This window comes from Bacillus rossius, chromosome 1, assembly GCF_032445375.1.
Source record: "Bacillus rossius redtenbacheri isolate Brsri chromosome 1, Brsri_v3, whole genome shotgun sequence".
In the NCBI taxonomy this organism is placed as follows: Eukaryota; Metazoa; Arthropoda; class Insecta; order Phasmatodea; family Bacillidae; genus Bacillus; species Bacillus rossius.
The window spans coordinates 255,168,716-255,187,189 of NC_086330.1; the positions used below are offsets into that span (position 1 = coordinate 255,168,716).

The 18,474-nt window shown below is 34.9% G+C and overlaps 1 protein-coding gene across 5 annotated transcripts in view; it reads right to left on the reverse strand.

Moving 5' to 3' along the window:
- The window catches only part of LOC134527486 (cytoplasmic dynein 2 intermediate chain 1), a 266,130-nt gene that overhangs the window by 211,568 nt on the left and 36,088 nt on the right, over positions 1–18,474 (reverse strand). For all 5 annotated transcript variants that reach the window (XM_063360204.1, XM_063360205.1, XM_063360203.1 and 2 more), the window contains exon 4: positions 1,069–1,361. In XM_063360204.1, the coding sequence (XP_063216274.1) occupies positions 1,069–1,361 (293 nt within the window). The remainder of the gene's footprint in view (positions 1–1,068; positions 1,362–18,474) is intronic.

Sequence of the window (18,474 nt, forward strand, 5' to 3'; positions counted from 1 at the left end):
AAACATGTCATTAGTAATGAAATAAGCCAGCAGCACTAACCTTAATGCATTCATTGTCACATATTGCCTGCAATGTTTCTGTTATTATGACACCAAGTGTGCTAGCTGCTATTCTTGTTGAGTACTGCAGGTCTTGGTAGGTGCACCCTGTTGCCAAATACCGCAGGGTGACAGCCAGCCTAAACAAATAAAAATATTTAAAAATAACGTGACATTTCTTTGGTCCGGCCACTGATGGTATTTTAAATAAATCATTGAAATTTTTACCTGTCACGGGGCTTGATGGCTTCCCTCATAACCGTATCCTGCTTCTTAATGATGGGAGAAACACATTCCAATAATTCTTCAAAGAGAGCCTCATTCATCTGTACAAAGTTTCTAAAACTCTCAGTGTCATGAAGCGTATGAATCATATAAACAAAAAATAATTAGACATTTGTGACGGTGATAACAATAAAACATCTAAGTTGATATGGTATTAATCAAATTTAAACTAACCTCAATTCATTCCGAACTAATGCCAACACACCCTGGCCATTCCCTTCATTTCGTTTTTGTAGCCAAAGTTTTATCCACCATTTCCTTGAACTACGTTTAATTTTACAACGTGACATTTTTCTCTTGCAAGTGTTGTAGTCAATTCCACGACAGCGCACAATTACCTTCTCGTATACAAACTCTCGACATGATCCATATTATCTGTTTACACGCAAGCAAAGAAACAAACGACTGTGCACTGCGTGCGAGTTAGTTTGTTTACACATTCCTGTTACCATTTTAGGGATGGTGTGCATATGATTGAAATTTTTCTGCTAAGCATTCTGCTATACAAACTTCTATACCCACTGTTATACCCGTGGGTATATAAAAAGCTAGCAGAAATCTGGTACCGTGTGGGGCGGGCTTAAACAGCAATTTGAGAACTAGATGTAGAGGAGATGTGGGTTTTCAAAATACCTAATAGAAATTTAGATTAAGACTAAAAAAATGATGTCTTAAAGACAGCCTGCTAACAGCAATGTCCGCTTGGGAACTACAATCAACAGGTTAAGGGCTGTGTTAACACACCTGCTCTCCGCAGCAGCAGAGTTCTCCCGCTCCAGTGCAGCCTTGATCTCCTGCAGCTGCCTGCCCTGGCGTCGCTTCTCCGCCAGGTCGTAGTTGCCAGAGTCCAGCTTCTTCTCCTCCTCGACGAGCGGGTGCTGGTGAGTAGTCATCTCCACCGCGTCCCCTCCGATCGAGTCCGTCCCGCTGCTCTCGCCTTCATCCGACACGCAGCTCGCGCTGCTGCCGTTGCGGTCCATCGACCCACTCACAGCCAACTCAGAGTCCGTCGCATCCTCAAAGTCCGACTCGTAATCCTGACAACGCATGCGGTTCCTTACTGATTTAAGTGAAGTGCACATAAACTGCAATATCAAAAAACTAGTAACATTACACCCCTTTATAGAATCACACAAAACATCCTCAACAAGTGAATAGTAAGTTAAAATGATACATCATAAAGATGCTACACCACTTATTAAAGAGTGATAGAAATTAAAAATATACGTAACTAGTTTTTGGGGTTCCCACACTCTTACTCTAGACAATTTCCCTATCCAGCAAAATGTATTTTTCCCTTTCTCATCAATTAATCTTGCAAGATAACAAAAATATATTACTACAAATAATAAAAAAAAACCATACACAATATGTAAACTTGACCGTAAAACCTTTTCCCACACAATACAAAGTTTGCAATGTTATCATTTCCATCAATACTATACAACCAATGCTAACAAAAAATTCATTATTGACTATGACCAGGTGAGCAACTATTGACATTTGATTGTGCTTCAAATTATTAAATCAATACACAGTTGATTCATTGGTTGTTATTATGTTTAATTAATGATGATTACAGATGGGTTTTTAACTACACATGAATTTGTGATTAAAATACAAACTGGTTTTAAGACATTACAGAAAAACACAATTACTTACCACAAAATTACTAATCCTGCTGGTAATTAACATTATGTATATTTTCCTGTGTTTACCACATTTTGAAAACACCTTCTCAATTCACTGAGGTTTCCAGATTTTCCCTGTCTGTGGGAAACCTGGTTGTGTTGTATTCTATTGACAAAGTTCAAATAAGACTCAAAGGGTTAAGATTTCAACCACAAAATGATTTACTCAAATATTAGTGATGACTGTAATGAGGTGCACACAAATTATCAGCAAGTATGAACCGAATATGTGGCACCCTTTTACACCTTATATCAAGGGCACCACTTGTATGGCAGGCGAACATGAAGCTTGGTGTACCATGGTGGTCATGCAGCAGTGGTAAGTGAGCCTCTGTGTGAGTACTATAAATACCATAGGTGCTTTGTCCCTGAGCAGCCAGTTTCCACTGAACAACCGTAGGTGAAGGTACACGAGTATGCATCTCAGGGGCTGGCGAGTGATGGCGGAAAACAGAAATAGGTGTATTTGCATTTGTGAAAATGAATATATTCGTAAGATGATATTCTATGAATTCAATATATATTTAAAAAAAATTATTTTCTATGAACATGAATACAAAAATATTAATGTTGTACTTATATTCAGTCATACAAATATTTGTATTAGCATATTTGAGAATACAAATACAAGAATAAAATATTTTTATGTCCATATTTATGTTCCTGAATATGTACAAATATTCATACATAGTTGCATTTTTTCTTGTCCATCAGTTAATATACAAATTTACCACCTTCATGAATATGTAAACTGTTTTTCCCAGCTATAGACCACAATTGATCTTTAAAGCAAAGGTAAAATTACAGACCAATGAGACATATTGATGTATAGCATAAATAAAAAAATTTCATGTGGAAAGTGAAGTGAAACAATCTCTTCAAAAATATCTAAATACATGATAGCACAACATAAAAAAAAATACATCAATGAATTATGCTGATTTGGTTCGAAATAAATGGTATCAATTACTTCTGTCCCATAAGCATATTCAAATAATAGGAATAACTTTTTAAGAAAACTGCAAATTGCTTGAAAGAAAACTAAAAAGAAAAAAAAATCCCTTTCGGCAGAGCCTACAGGCGCAGGTAGATTTTGAAGTACCTATTTATTCTGGAAACTTCTATAAAGTTCGGGAACATTTTAAGAACTTAATGTATATAAGATATTTATGTTCTCCAATATTACAAAATGATCAATTAAATATTTGCTCATTTTCCATGCAGCAAAAATATTATGAATTTTTTTTAACTCAATGTATCCAGTATTGAATAGCTTAGACTGAATTTCATATTATAAGCCAAATAAGGTTGTTTTTTTTTTTTTCTTCAAACATAATTTTTCATCCATAGCACTAATAATGTGGTCGTATAAAAATTTGCTTTGCACCAAGGTTTACAATAATAAAATGATTCAAAATAAATTTGAACGAATTTGGCACTAAGAAAGTGTGCTGCAAATTTGAAATAATTGGCACAATTTAATTTTTCACCTAATTTTCCTAATATAAACTTTGTTAGCCCATTGTTCATCCTGATCAAATCTTTCCTACTAGAGTCCCACAACGTTTTCCCAGCGCCGCACCCAAGAGCCTGGTGTGATTTCACTACGAGTATTAGACATTTTTCTTCCCGCCTCAGGCCACGAGCGCAACTAGTAACAGTGTCCGGCTTCGTGACAGAGAGTGCTTTTCTCAGCGTCCTCCCAGGGCAGCCCACTTCCCAGAGCTCAGCTTAAGTTAGCAGCTCCAGTCATGTCAGGCACGTATCCGCACCCGCCCTAAGACATTTCTCACGAGCTAGCAGATCCAGGAACTCTACTAGGTGCACTGACCGAGGTCTTTAACCTCACCTCTCGGCGAGCGAGGATCGAGAACATCTCGCTGGCCGGCGAAAGGCCTGCCTTCGCCTTTACATGGCGAAGATGCCAACTACTTTACTTTAGTTCTGTGTTTTAGCGAGACCTCTACCAGCCGGCGCCACACCTCTCTCTAGTTCCTTTTAGCTCGACAGAGCGCGAACCAGCTGGTCTCATAAGTGCCAGGCTTACGCTAATCCCTCTTCCAGGACTTTTGTGAACAAACCCCAAGTCTATTTCGCCTTTTCCCCGACAGAATGCACTGCTTTCGAAGCGCGAGTGACCTCCGATGCCCCGTAAGTTAGGCTATAGCCACCTTAGTTTTTTTATCTTTTCTCCGGAAGAGCGATCTCTTGGCCGCCCTCTCCAGCCAATCAGAGGCCAGTTCCCCCACTTCCTAGACCTAAGGGCCCCTAGCGCCAGTTTTAATTACAAGTAGCCCTATGGATTGATTGATTCGTACTTCTGCCGTCACTGTGGTCGCTTCTCTCCGGTGTTTCTCGCCCGCGAGCCCTTTCGTGAAGCAGTCTCGCAGCGACTAACTTAAGGGATGCAATCCCAGAGAGTCCGGGAGTGATCTTTCGTTTTTTTTTCTTCTAGAATGTTAGTCGCTTTAGTTCAGATTATTACGTAATCTTGTAGCATGACTCGTGCGTGGCTAAGCCGAGCACTACTGCATATTCAGAGGGAGTGATTTTCATCATTCCATACCCAAAATGGTAAGTGGGAAATTCTACGCCTTTTTGCTTATAGTTGGCTCTCTACTTAACTTTTGTCCTGACTTCTCGATTCCTGTTGCTTGTCACCTTAATTATTATTCTTGACCACTGGACCTCCAGGCGTTTGGTTCCAGTGGGGTACAAGAGATGGTACAAGAGTTCGGCCTCTTCTCCGGCTCAAGTCCCTCGCCAATTTCTACTAAATTTACATGCTTCCCTCGTGCATGGACATGAATTCTATGCGTCTCTCCAGCCGGCTAACCTTTGAGCCGTCACCTCTTCTCCTCGCATCTAGTCACTGCCAGTGAACGGTCAACGATATCAGAAATTGTTAAACCAAAAATAGTTACCTAAATTATATATAGTCCCATACTGGTTGGGCTAACAAACGTTTAAACTTCCTAATTAAATTATTTATGTTAATTTTTAGTGAAATTTTATTATGACATGTCTTAGTTGGTCAAAGGAAAATGTTAAATTTATATTTCATGTACAATTAATAATCTATTTGTAACCAAGGGTTTTGATGGCCGGGGCCCCAGTAATTGTGATTTATGTAATTTTGTAATTCTTGAAACTATAGAAAGAAAACAATGAAAATCATAACAAACAAAAAAAGCTTTAAGGCGATTGGTGCACGGTAAAAAACGGTCACAGGCCCAAAAACAATGAATTTTTTATCATATGATCATTAAAGAGTCTAGATGCCTATGTGGGTGACTGTTACTATGTAGGGAGGTCAGGAGCTTAGTTCCAGCTCGTCAGTGGCGAGATGGCCTTCAAACGGGAAGGGTGTCGCTGGCGGTCGCTCTGCGGCCTGCCATCTAGGAGGAATTAACAGAACCTCAAAGGTTTTATCTCCCTCTCCCTCTAACACACAGCCGATAAGGTTCTATCGTGCCCGGAGGAGGGGAAGGTTTAGCAGGTTTCTGTTTCACTCATCCTTCGCCATGGGGAGGCGGAATGGATTATTTATTTGTTCGCAACTGCGCACGTCATGTGGCTGAGAGCGCACATCTTCTCACTCAACTCGCTCGTTCTCTCACACTATTTCAATAAATCTTTTCAAATCTTCAACATCAATACTTTAAACCATTGCGCTTCCTACGGATTAATTATATTTCATGCACGTGCCCGAATTCAGCTGCAAAAAAATAAAATGGGTAGTCAATTTTTTTCTTCAAAAACCTTCCGAAACACTGTGTGTTAAAAAACATTCTGAAAGCCCATTTTTCTAGATAAATGGAAATTCTAAATCACCTACGCCACAAGGAAACATTGTGCTTTAATATTATGTAAAGAAAACACCTCTTAGTTTTATAGCTATGTAAAGGTGGTGTGATATGTTTTAGATGTCGCACCATCTTATCATCCATGTAGAAGAGTTACCCGAAAAGCTAACAAGACTATTGCCATGGAAATGGAAATATGGTTAAGGAAATATTTTTTAAATGTTTGTAAACAGTAAACAACATATAAAAAATCTTATAACTGTAAAATTAAAATACAAACAACCCTATAGCAAATTTAATTTCAATATGAAAAAGTCTACAATAATGTTTACAAGAAACGAAATTTCAATAGCAATACAAAAATATCGCAATTTTGTTACATTGTTAACATATATATTATTTTTAATAAAGGCAATAAAAATGACATACTCAATATTTGGAATATAATAAATACCTTAAGCCCTACATAATTGCTGCAATATTCACAATAAATGCTTTTCTTAAATATAGTAATTAAAAAACATCGTAAATAAATTATGAACATACATATTATGGTGAAGGAAAGTGGAAACTATCACACTGAAAAATCTTAGAGGGTAGTTTTCCTCATCTTATTTCTTTATTTGCGTTTTTGGTCTTGTTCGTTAAAATATTTCATGTTCAAATACTTGATACGCATATACGTTCTTGTCCTGACAAAACAGTATATAACTTCTTCTGGATATTTATTTTCAGTATTTCCGCAAATAATTTTAGTCAGTGATTCAAAAATCCGCTCTTTTCTGCACAAATTGTTGCCATGAATATTATCAAAACACATTTCAGCGATCTTTATTAATTCAAAAAATTCATTAGTGGGACATTTTAAGTTACCCTTTGATTGTACATGTATCCAGCTATCGTCCTCCGAATTGAAATCCGTAGTGCCAAGGTCAGGATATTTATTTCTGAAACGGTGAGCTATATAGCCAGAAACATATTTCAGCCCTTCAAGAGAAATTTCGTCACTTGAAAGGGACCTGGCCTGTAAATCTAAGTCTATTTCTTCCATGTCAGCAAGATCTATTTCATTTAAAGGTGATTTCTCTTGAAATGTCTTTGTAAAATACATTTCCTTGCACAAAAGTAGTTCTGTAATTTCATTCTGATAAGCACTGTCCTGTTCCATTTCATTTGACAAAAAATCACTCACCAAACACATTTCGTCTGTCTTCTCATCCGTGTTTTTCCGTTCAGCAAAAACTGCTGCAGAATGTTTTCACAATATGTAGTTTATAATTCTGTATTTAAAGTAAATGGGCGACAGATGCGTATTTTTATGTCCCATAACTCTAATATACGGAGAGAGAAAAAACCACTCTAACACATTATAGTTCAGTTTAACTGTTAACAAATATTTAGGTTAACAGGTCCTATACATATTTCCGAATGTTTTACTAACTGAGTTATACTGGACATTAATTAAATTGATCGCTGATATTTATACTTTTAAACGAAATTTTGGATTTATCATTTTATGTAAACTCTAATGCGTTAAAAAGTGTAACGCAACACTACACACAGGTAGTGATGTCTAGTGCACTGCCCTATGCACATTAGTTAACAAAAAAATAAAATGAAATAGTAATTACTGATAAATAATACCTTGATGTCGTGATACAAGTAACACATGCTTATCTGATATTTATCTCAATTAGAATACGAAATAGGAAGACAAAATAATTAACTGATTTCAAGACTGATTTATTACTTACACAGTACAGTGCATTTTGAAGACAAATGGGTCTTAAGAAGCGAAAATCGTACTCGATTAAAGGATGGTATGGTGTTCGGTATATGAAGGTTTCCCTCAAAGTAACGGTTTCACAATGCTTTTAAGATATTAGTTACATTCCAACATAAGTTTAAAACATTTCTCTTAAAGAGTGTGCTTTGTAGCATTAAAAGATGTGCCTTAATTATTTTGCAAATTTATCATTGTTATGGTGACGATGACAGGGGTTTTCGTAATTTTTTTAGAAATATAGTACAGTATTAGCAACTACGTTAAGAACTGTTATTTTATTCACACAGAGAAAAGAAATACAAAATGCTAAAATTTGGCGTTTGTCTTTTTATATACTATATAGGTTTGTTATTATATGTGTGTTGTAACATGTATAAACATGTTAAATATATTCAACAATATTTGGTAATTATATATATTAAAAAACTTGTATGTAAGCGACTTGAAACTATGTGAAAGGTTTTCAGTCTATAAAAGCCTATTCTATGATTTTTTTAAAATTATTAATTCTTATGCAAACAATTAATAAAATTGAAAGTTTCTTACATTGTCAGTATATACATAGCATTACAGTTATTCCAAACAATTCTCTACCAGTGTTTACCTAAGGTTTGCATGTTACGTTGGTTCTTCTACTAATACACGTATATTACAAGAGGTTTGTAATAGATTAAATGAGGTAAGTAAGAATTCGTTTTTATAAACGTTGTGTATATAATTATAAATTTTGAGACGTATAATAACAAAAAGAAGTGCGTTCCGAAGACATATGTCGGTAGTGTTACCCACTGAAACATTATTCCCACTTCAACTCTCTGTAAAAATAAAAGTATGGGGTTGAATGCGTCAAAAGGGGTATATAAATAAAATTTGAGGCTTCTTCCTTATTTCATACGCTGGTGTCCCCCACTTATAATTGCAAACAAAAATTTTTCCTCGATGTTGTAATTTACTCTGCGTGTTCACAAAATTTTTTGGCAGTAAATATGTATTTAATTTTAAAAAATGAAAGCATTCATGTTTCGAAAAAAATATTAAAGCGATGTGGGGAAAAATGTTTACAGATACTCCAGTAAAATTTTCAGTTTGATTGTTTTGATAGTTTCGGAGCTGTTGCGAGTTTAGTTTAGGGGATTTTTCGGCCGTGCGAGGCATGTTTGGCTCTTTTTCGTTTTCTTCCAGCGTAGGAAGCAGGGAACAAAACGCCGATACCCGGCTTCACCTCGCATCCTATGCTGGCCTTCCCTTGTCCTCTCCAGATGTATTACTGTATATTAGCTCCATGAGCGTGACCTTGACAGACCCTTCGTTTCTTCGGCCTCCTCTCTCGTCATCCCTCTACACCCCATTCTTCCCCCTCCCCACCCGCAGGCTGCGGCCAGCCGGCCGGAGCTCCGCCGGACTACCCGGTTCCGACAAGCGCCGCCCTCAGCGCCACGTCGCGGGGACATTCTTCCCGGCGGCGAGAGTTTTACAAGCAGCACTAGAACTGTCACTCCAGAGGGCGTGTTTTGAGTCGGATCGTATCAAAAACAAAAGGATATGAAAATATATACATAACTCAAAAGTGTTCTGCCACTTATGTTTTCATTTTTCATTTAAATTTATTCTTTAAATCGCTCCTGAAGTAGTCCAGCAGTGATCAATGGAAATTGTCAATATTAAACTGTAATTTTGACGATGAACATTTTTTTTCTTACTTTTATAGGTGCAGTAACCTATTCGTACACTCGTTTCTTGAACTATACTTAAGTTTAACATAATTATGTGTTTTCTAAATAATTCTGGCTTGGAATAAAAATAAATGCATTTAAAATTACATAACTCAGTAAAAAAAAGTTTATTAAAAATATCCTACATATATTATGTCTTAAAAAGAAGCATCAAAAATAAATATGTACAGTTAAATTAGTTTTGTCGTAATATTTTCCATGCACCAATCGCCTTAAGCAAACATCTTCGTCTTATTTATTTCTTCAAATACAATCCGTTTTCTACTTCTAAGGAAGTTTCCTTTTTTAATGTTTCTAATTACGTACCTCTAAGTATAATGTACTGTCTTTTGCCCACTCAAAGCAGCTTCCACGGCTTTTATAACAAAATTTAAAAAAATTTAAATTTCTACCCTTGTTATTATGGTAATAATTATTTTCATCAAAAATTGTTCTGCCAAAGTTTTAGATAAATTTTATGATTTATTCAATAAATTATAACAGATTTGATTGTATTTCTATTTTTTAAAAAAGTATTGATTATTTTTTACATTCAGAACTTTATATTTCCACCCCTGGCAGTAATGGTTGTTTGATAAAAATTAATTTTAACAATAGTTTTAGACAATATTTAGAAAGTTGAACAAAATTAAGAATGGATTCTATAGTGTACTAGGTAAGGAAGTTTAGGTTTTAGATAAAAGTTATGATTAATACACAATTTGTACGAATATTGTGCCTACTAAGGGAGTTATGAATTTTTTGATATTCAACCCCTGTTTATTCCACCCCTTGCAGTCATGGTAGTCGTATAAAATTATATCAGAAAAACGTTTTAGATAATAATTCAAGGTTTTACAATAAATTAAAATGAATTTGATAGTGTACATAGTATGGAATTATGAATTTTTTTCTAATTCTACCCTTTTTTTTAATTAACCACCTACAGCAATGGTTCATCTTATCAAAAATTGTTTCAGACCAAATATTTAGTTAAAAATTATAAGATTTACAAACAATTTGAACGGATTCAATTGTATCATTACTGAGTAATGAATTTTTTTTTTGTCTTCCAGCCCTTGTTTTTTTTCCACCCCTTGCAGTTATGGTTGGTCGTATAAAAATTTGTTTCAAACAAAATTTTTAGATAATATTTAGATGGTTTACAAACAATTAGAACAGATTTAATAGTAAGTATATTAAAGGAGTTATGAATTTTTTTGTCTTTCAACCTCTGTTATTTATCATCCCTTGCCGTAATGGTTGGTTATATAAAAAATAATTTGGGTAAAAGTTGTAGGTAATATTTTTATGTTTTACAATAAAAAGGAATGGATTTAATAATATACAATGTACGGATTTTATTAATTTTTATTAATTTTTACCCCTTTTTTTTCCACCCCTAGCAGAAATGGTTCGTCTTAACAAGAATTGTTTCAGACAAAATTTTTAGATGATAATTTAAGGTTTTACGACAAAACAGAACAGATTAAACATTGTACATGGTAAGTAAATTATGAATTATATATAATTCTACCCCTTTATTTTTTCAACCCCCTGCAACAATTGTTCGTCTTATCAAAAATTGTTTCAGAAAAAAGTTTTCGATAAAAATTATAAGATTTACAAACAATTTGAATGGATTTGATAGTGTACCTACTAATTCTAACCCTTATTTTTTCAACCCCTTCTAGCAAATAAAAATTATTTCAGACAAACGTTTTAGATAAAAATTGTAAGATTAATACATAATCTGTACAAATTCAATATTGTGCCTACAAACATTTATGATTTTCTTTTGTTCTCCAACCCTTGTTTTTTAAACCCCTAGCAGATATGGTTCTTCAAACAAAAGATCCTTCAAACAAAAGAGTTTGGTAGTACTCCTATGAGTTATAATACGTTCAAATGGATGTGATATTTTCCATTTTGTGGGAGTTACAGCAATTTTTCTTTTTTTCAAAAACCTTCCCCATTTCTACCCCTTTGGTCAGATATTGCTCATCAACGAACTCGACTGAGATTTTCTACTACTAGATTTTATGTTTTAGTTTGGAAGTGATTTGTGAAACAATGTGCTAGTTATTGTGGCCACAAAAATGATGTATAAACTTTTGAGTTGACGATGGTTTTGGGGTCAATAGACCATGAAACAAAAAACAATATAAAAATTTCCCGAAAGTCGCACCATGGTGATGGCTACAATAGGTAGTATTTTCTTTAATCTACCTAAAACAAAGATACCAGTATAAGCAAAGTTTTTGTTATGAAACTATACTTTTTTTAAGTAATAAAAATACGAGCTCAATATTTCACTAATATATGACATACTTCTTCCATGTTTCAACAATTGAATAGAATGCAAAGCAATTAGGCATGTTTAATTTCTTTAATGAAATAGTATCTTCCATACCTATTCAGAACATTTTCCATCTTCAATTGAATTATGAATTTACTGGCAATATGACACTTTTTAGAATTTTTCACCACTGATTTTATTAGATTGTTGTATGTTGATCATTTTTGCATAGGAGAAAAGTCTTTCTACCTGAGAGCTTAGTGGCAGAGGTGATTTGAACTCCTCAACATTTTTAATAGTCAGGTTACACTAAAGAATTTCACAGCCTAAGTGAGCATAATTAAAAAACTGGTTCAATGCTACAGTAGAGCACTCCTCAACCGTAATTCCCACAAACGGAACTCCCGATATCCGGAACTTATTATCAAAAAAAAAATTAAAACATTACAAAACATTTCCAAAACATTTCTGCACTGGAACGAGGTTTTTTTGCTTTTGCCTGACTGTACATGTCTTGTAGGCGCACGCGCGCACGTCTGAGCTAATTATAGCCAGTCTTTCCCGCGCATTGCGTAAATACACTGCTGGTTTTCACGTCGGACGTGATTTACTATAAAGATGTTTATGCTATAAGTAGTTTTATTGTTTCACTATGTCAAGTAAACGGAAAATTCCGGCCGGCCCGAGAATGTACACCGACTCCCACTACACACGCTGATACACGTGATAGCCAGTAACATTTACTTCCAACGTGTGATGGTTTCAGTTTGTAGACAATAATTTAGTGTACAAATATGTATTATGTACATATTTATACGTTAATATATGGTTAAACAGTCTACATTTACCTGTATTTCTCTATCTCTGTGTTTTTAAACGAGATGCTTGAAGTGTTATTCTTGTGTATGTGAAATGTAAACTGTGCGTGGCAGTGACTATACACTCTCCAGGAAGCGTGAATCACTAGCACGTCAACGCAGAAGTAACACAACACTGCAGCTGTAGTCGTACTACCTCCCCCGAACCCTCTTCAACGTCCTCTTCGCTCACGCATGCACCCACCCACAGAGATAAGAAACACGTGCCTGCCAGCTTGCTAGAATGAAGGTCATTCAACCAGCCCGGAGGCCGGCCCTACCGCAACTCCCCTTACCCCGAATTTTCCCATAACCGGAATAGACCTCCCCCCAATGATTCCGGTTGAGGGGTGCTCTATTGTACTTGGTTTTTGAGGTTGTTTTGGAAAGTCAATAAAATCCTTTTTGAAAGGTTCCATCTACATCATAATGTCATGGTCTTACATTCACCTAATTTTCATATACAAGATACTTAAAGCAAAAATTGTTCTAGAATTAAAATTTAAAAAAAAAATTAATTTAAGAAATAAAAAAGGTTACCGTTGCAGCATTTTCCCCTCAAAAAAAATTAGAATCTAAAATTTGGGTGAACCGTTTCTCAACATTTTTCATATAGCCTTCTGTGATCTGTTTATGAAATTATGAATCAGAGTAGTTCAAATTCTACAATTATTATTTTTCCTAACAGCCTGTTACCGGTGGTTTTCACCAACCCATATGTTTGTTCTTCAAGAAGTTTACCATGTGTATTTTGACGTATCCCTGATTGGACGCAACCTGCAGTGATTGCAGAGCGAACCTTCTCAATTCGCCTGTGGCTTAGGGGACACGGGAAGCTTGAGCGAGGTTCTGAAACTTTCTCAGTGATTGATTGCAACATGGCACCTGAACTCAAACCCGGTGTACAGACTACCAGCATACCTGTGGAGAGCAGAATTAAGAATATTCTTTGCTATAAAGACTGGTGAGTAACAACTAAAAGTTCAGCGCCCGCTGGAGAAGACGGCAGAGCCGGGAACACCAGATGCCACAACGAGAAAGAGGCAGGTATTATGTCGCCAGCAACCACGTAGTCGGTGGTGGTTTTTTTTTTAAACACTCAAACTAAGGGTTTTAGATCTAGTCATGTATTCTAACAGTTTCACTGTATATTGAGATAATCATACTAGTTCCGTTTGTAATGTACGCTGGGACATGATAAATTCGAATGCAGAGTTTTCTTTCTTTTCACTGATTAGTAGTAATATCAGTTTTAGTGGAGACATTTTATAATGAGTAAATTTTCTATACTATACAAACTGGAGGAAATACTCAGCAACCCTTGTTAATTTGCACTGTTTATTTAATTGTAAAGTTTTATAGACTTTAATTTAACCTCATATTGTGTGTAGTATGTTCACAGCAAACCATTTAAAGAATCTGGACATAGAATCCACAAGGCTCATGTTTTTGGAATCTCTTTTGTTGTGGCTCATGCACAACTTACATATTTTTAAGATGTGTGCGCATCACTGTAACACAAAATTAACAGGTTGAAGCTGCGCGTGCACCATGTAAAAACATTTTCAAAGGAAGATGGCGGACTCACGTGTATGAACATAAACCCACATTAGGGGACATACCAAACGTATTGGTGTGCCAAATGAAACTTTATGATAGTGAAATTACCATGGAATTTATTTTGGTAAACTAAAATAGTCACAGTAAAGAGTAAATTCCAAGGTTTAAAAAAAACCACATTATTTTGGTATTACATCAAATATAATACACATTTTCCTCGTAACCTTCTGTCAGAGCAGTGGTTATACTGTGCGGTCAATATGCTGAAGGGCCGTGGTTCAAAACTCGGCAGTAGGTATTTTTTTTTACTTTTTTTGAAGTTATACTTCTTTAGGCGCGTTATGAAAAAATTATGAGTGAAATTTTAAAATGTGCGCATCACTGTAACACAAAATTAACAGGTTGAAGCTGCCCGCTAAACCACTCATTAAGTCTGATGAAAAGTGAATATTAAATTAAGAAAATAATAAATATTTAAAAATAAATTAATTTAAATTATTTTTTTTAATTTATTATTAAATTTATTTATTTTCATTTAAAATATTAAATATTCAATAATAAATATTTAATATTAAGAATCATATAATATTTAGTACAAATTATGTCATATATATTTATATTTCTCTAAATTGTATTTATTTAATTTTTCAAATTTAAACTGAACTTTATTGACTGTGTTGACTATCTTTTTCCAGCCCTTTTATTATTTTATTGTAATTAATTATTTGCATGCAATTAAAAACTATTTTTTAATGATGCCAAAGAAGTATAACTTCTCACGCGCGTACATAAGTAATAGCACCCACTTTTTTTATGATTATGGTTATATTTTGCACACAAAATCATAGCCTATGAATAATAATTGATACAAGCAGTGCACTGCAATCTCTGCCCAGCCCGATGAACACAGAAAACATGGAGCAGACACAAGTTTACAAAATCAAAAACTAGTTTTTCATTTGGTGCAAATTATTACTAATCCCTCCACCTACCCACCAATCACCGTCCTGCGGTTGCGATCAACTCAAAGAAATCAAGAACATATTTAAGGGGTCAAACCAAGCCAGCAAATGAAGCATAGATTCCCACGAAACCTTTATTAATGCAGAGCAATGACCACTAGGTATGCAAAATGCTATTATTTGGATTTCACCTTACCTCACCTGGTTGCGTAATGTTTTACAAATTTTTATTTTGCTTTGCCATAAACAAGAATAAACAAATAAATCCTCTTTTAGAATATGTGAAATCACTATCACTTAATATGGAAGACATTTAAAAATCCTAAATATTGTAACTGGGCAAGAAAAATATTTAGTATACTGGGGATACAAAATATTCCATTATGTTAAAATAATTTTTAATCTAGACTATATATTATAAATATTATATAGCATCTGTCAAGCCAAGGAATATTTTAAAGTTCAAAAATTAATATTGTCTATTGATTATTCTTAAACATATCTTTCAATCTCGCAGCTGACTGAAGGTAAGACGTAATGCAACTAGTTAATGACGCATTCAAACTTTATGTAAATGCATTGCATTATGCCATCGCCTATTCACTCAAAATGTGTTGTTAAAAATATTTGAAGTTGATCTTTCTCTCAATTGACACTTATAATTTGTGACAGAGAATGAGATAAAAAATGTAATCGCTCAACATCAACACAATTAGTTCTATTTACCCATCTCTTCTCACCACAAGATATGCCACAGCAAGTGAACACACTGCTACAAAATGATTATGGAGCCTGCACAACTGTATTTAAGCTCTTTGACAATAAATTTACAAACATTCAATATCCAAACAAATGTTGAAATTAAATAGACAGTGGCATTAAAAAAACTTTTTTTAGGTATGTTAATAAATTACACTGGTGCTTCTTTTAAATAAAATGGTATAGTTTTGTTTTAAAACTAAAATTTACAATATTAAAAAGAAAATTAATTCCTAGTGAAAATGTTAAGTACCACTATGAAAATTTTTTTAAATTCATTGTACCTAGTTCTAGGCACACAAATATACATTTACCTACTACGCTCTTCATGTGTTACTGCCTTTCCATGACGTTTATTTGGCAGTTTTCGCTGTAAAGAGATGGACAGATTCATTGTGCTCATTTCTCTTAAAATTTAAATTAAGAACCCAGAAGCTTCGTGAACATTTAGTTAACTCATCACACACAACCATGATCAATCGTCTTCATCATAACCATTTTAATTTTAATAAGATGAACCACTAATTCACAATACAATGACCTGTTTCCTCATCAGTTGTGAGTGACTGAAGGAATGGCCCGAGAAATGTCGATCAAGTGCGAGGACATTTACGTGTTCTACTCAGAGACGGCCAGTGCCGTGCCGAGTTGAGCCAAGCCGAACAAGTGTGTGTCCTGCTTTGCTCACTCCCTGAAGTTCATTGATTGCTTCGGCTCCTGTCTTCGCAAAAGTTAGATATTCTTTTACATTTCAAAAAATTATCACTTAGATAATGTCTCTTACTTAATTGTTCTTGCAATTCACCCACGTTTCCTTCCAACGAAATTACCTTTCATTTGATCATAAAGGCTGTTTCATCACATTTATACTGGTCTGACCAAAGATTTTCCTGTCTACTCTTATCACCTTTGCAGTTTTCGGGCTTCTTGTCATTCGCCATAAAACACTACATTTTGGGCAGCCAAGAGGCTTCTTAGAATACTTGGGAAGTCACAGCTTGTGCAAAGAGACAATGTATGGGAGGGTAATTGTGCAGTGATGTCATCAACTGACACCCAGGTCTTGGTCTCATCACCATCATCCATGCCTATACCACTTTGATCTTCCAGTTACAAATTAATGTTCCCAAGTTTTACCCCAAAAACCTTAAAGTTGTTATCATTGTGCATGTTAGTAGCAACCATTTTGTTTGTGTCAATTTGTACCCGCTGTGTATTTGATGTAACGGTGAAGCTATTCCATTGTACATATGGCAGCCTTTGAATCATTTGTATGCCAAGGCTATTTTCTCTATCATTCTTAACATTGATTCAGTCAGCAGTGATGGAAATAAAACTGCTCTTACCCCCCAGACAAAATACCAGCTGTTGTACAAACCCAACATCTCCCTTAAACAGATTTCATGTTCATGAAGATAGTAAATTCACGTTTTTACTGATGGATGAATACAAATTTGCAAATACAAAAACATGAATGTGAATATTTGTACATACACTAAAATCCTGCTATTCTAAACTAATTGGGGCTGAGACATGTTTGGATTACCATATTTTCAGATTAGCAGATTAGCAGAATAATTACAGTATGCAACAGTGTGTAGTAAATACATCTCTATAAACATTAAGTTATCATGTAACACAGCCATTAACACGTTTACAAGCAAAAAATCATGAAAAATCTTCATAATAGGGTCAAGACATCATAAATAATTTTTTTAATTAAAAAAAATCAATTTTTTTTTCATCTTAAACCCCTTCAAATTAGCCAGATTTTAGGGCGTCCACTGTATTTAGGAATATAAATATGCAAATACAAATATTTCATTTGTTTATTCATGTCCATAAAAGAATGTACAAGATATAAATTTTAATAGTATCAACAAGCATTGTAGAGTGTTGGTTCAAGGTCAAAAATAATAAGTAACTCAAACAGTTTTAGATAAGCGCATGCACAAATACTGCTTTATTGTTTTCTCACTTGCAGTGCCACCTATGCAAAATGGCAACTCCTGAGTGTAAAGCATTTTGTGTTCTGCAATTTTCTAAGAGTGAATCTGTAATTTCAGTTCAACATGTGTTTCGTTTAAAGTTTAATATCTTACCTGCGTAGTCCTAACAAATCTGTTCGGAAAGCAAGTCTTGAACTTCAGTTGCAAAAGACGAGTGTGTGGAAGGTTTTAAGAACACGTTTACACATGCGTCCATACCGGTTATAGTTGCTACACGATTTAAAGCCAGGTGACTATGGTGTACGTTGTAACTATGAACTTCCAAGTGTTTGAGCGGAGAGATGACTTTCTTGATCATGTGGAGTTCAGCAATGAGTCAACTTTTTATCAAAATGGGAAGTTAAATACCCACAATGTTCCTATCTGGGGGTCAGAACATCGTCATGACCTTGTAGAACACTAAAGAGATTCCCTAAAATTAAACGTTTTCTGCACTGTGTCCCGATGTCAAGTGTACAGACCATTTTGTTTCGCTGAACAGGGTAGCTTATCTGGATATGTTGAAAGAATGGCTCTTTCCTCAATTAGTAGAAGTTGAACCTGTAAACTTTACTTAGCAACATAACGGAGCCCCTCCCCATTAAAATCTCTTAGTACGAGAGTGATTGAACGTCAAAGTCCCTGACCGCTGCATTTGTCGTAATGGTCAGACGACAAGAGCTCTTTTTTGCTAGCCTCCAAGTTCATCTGACATAACACCATGTGATTT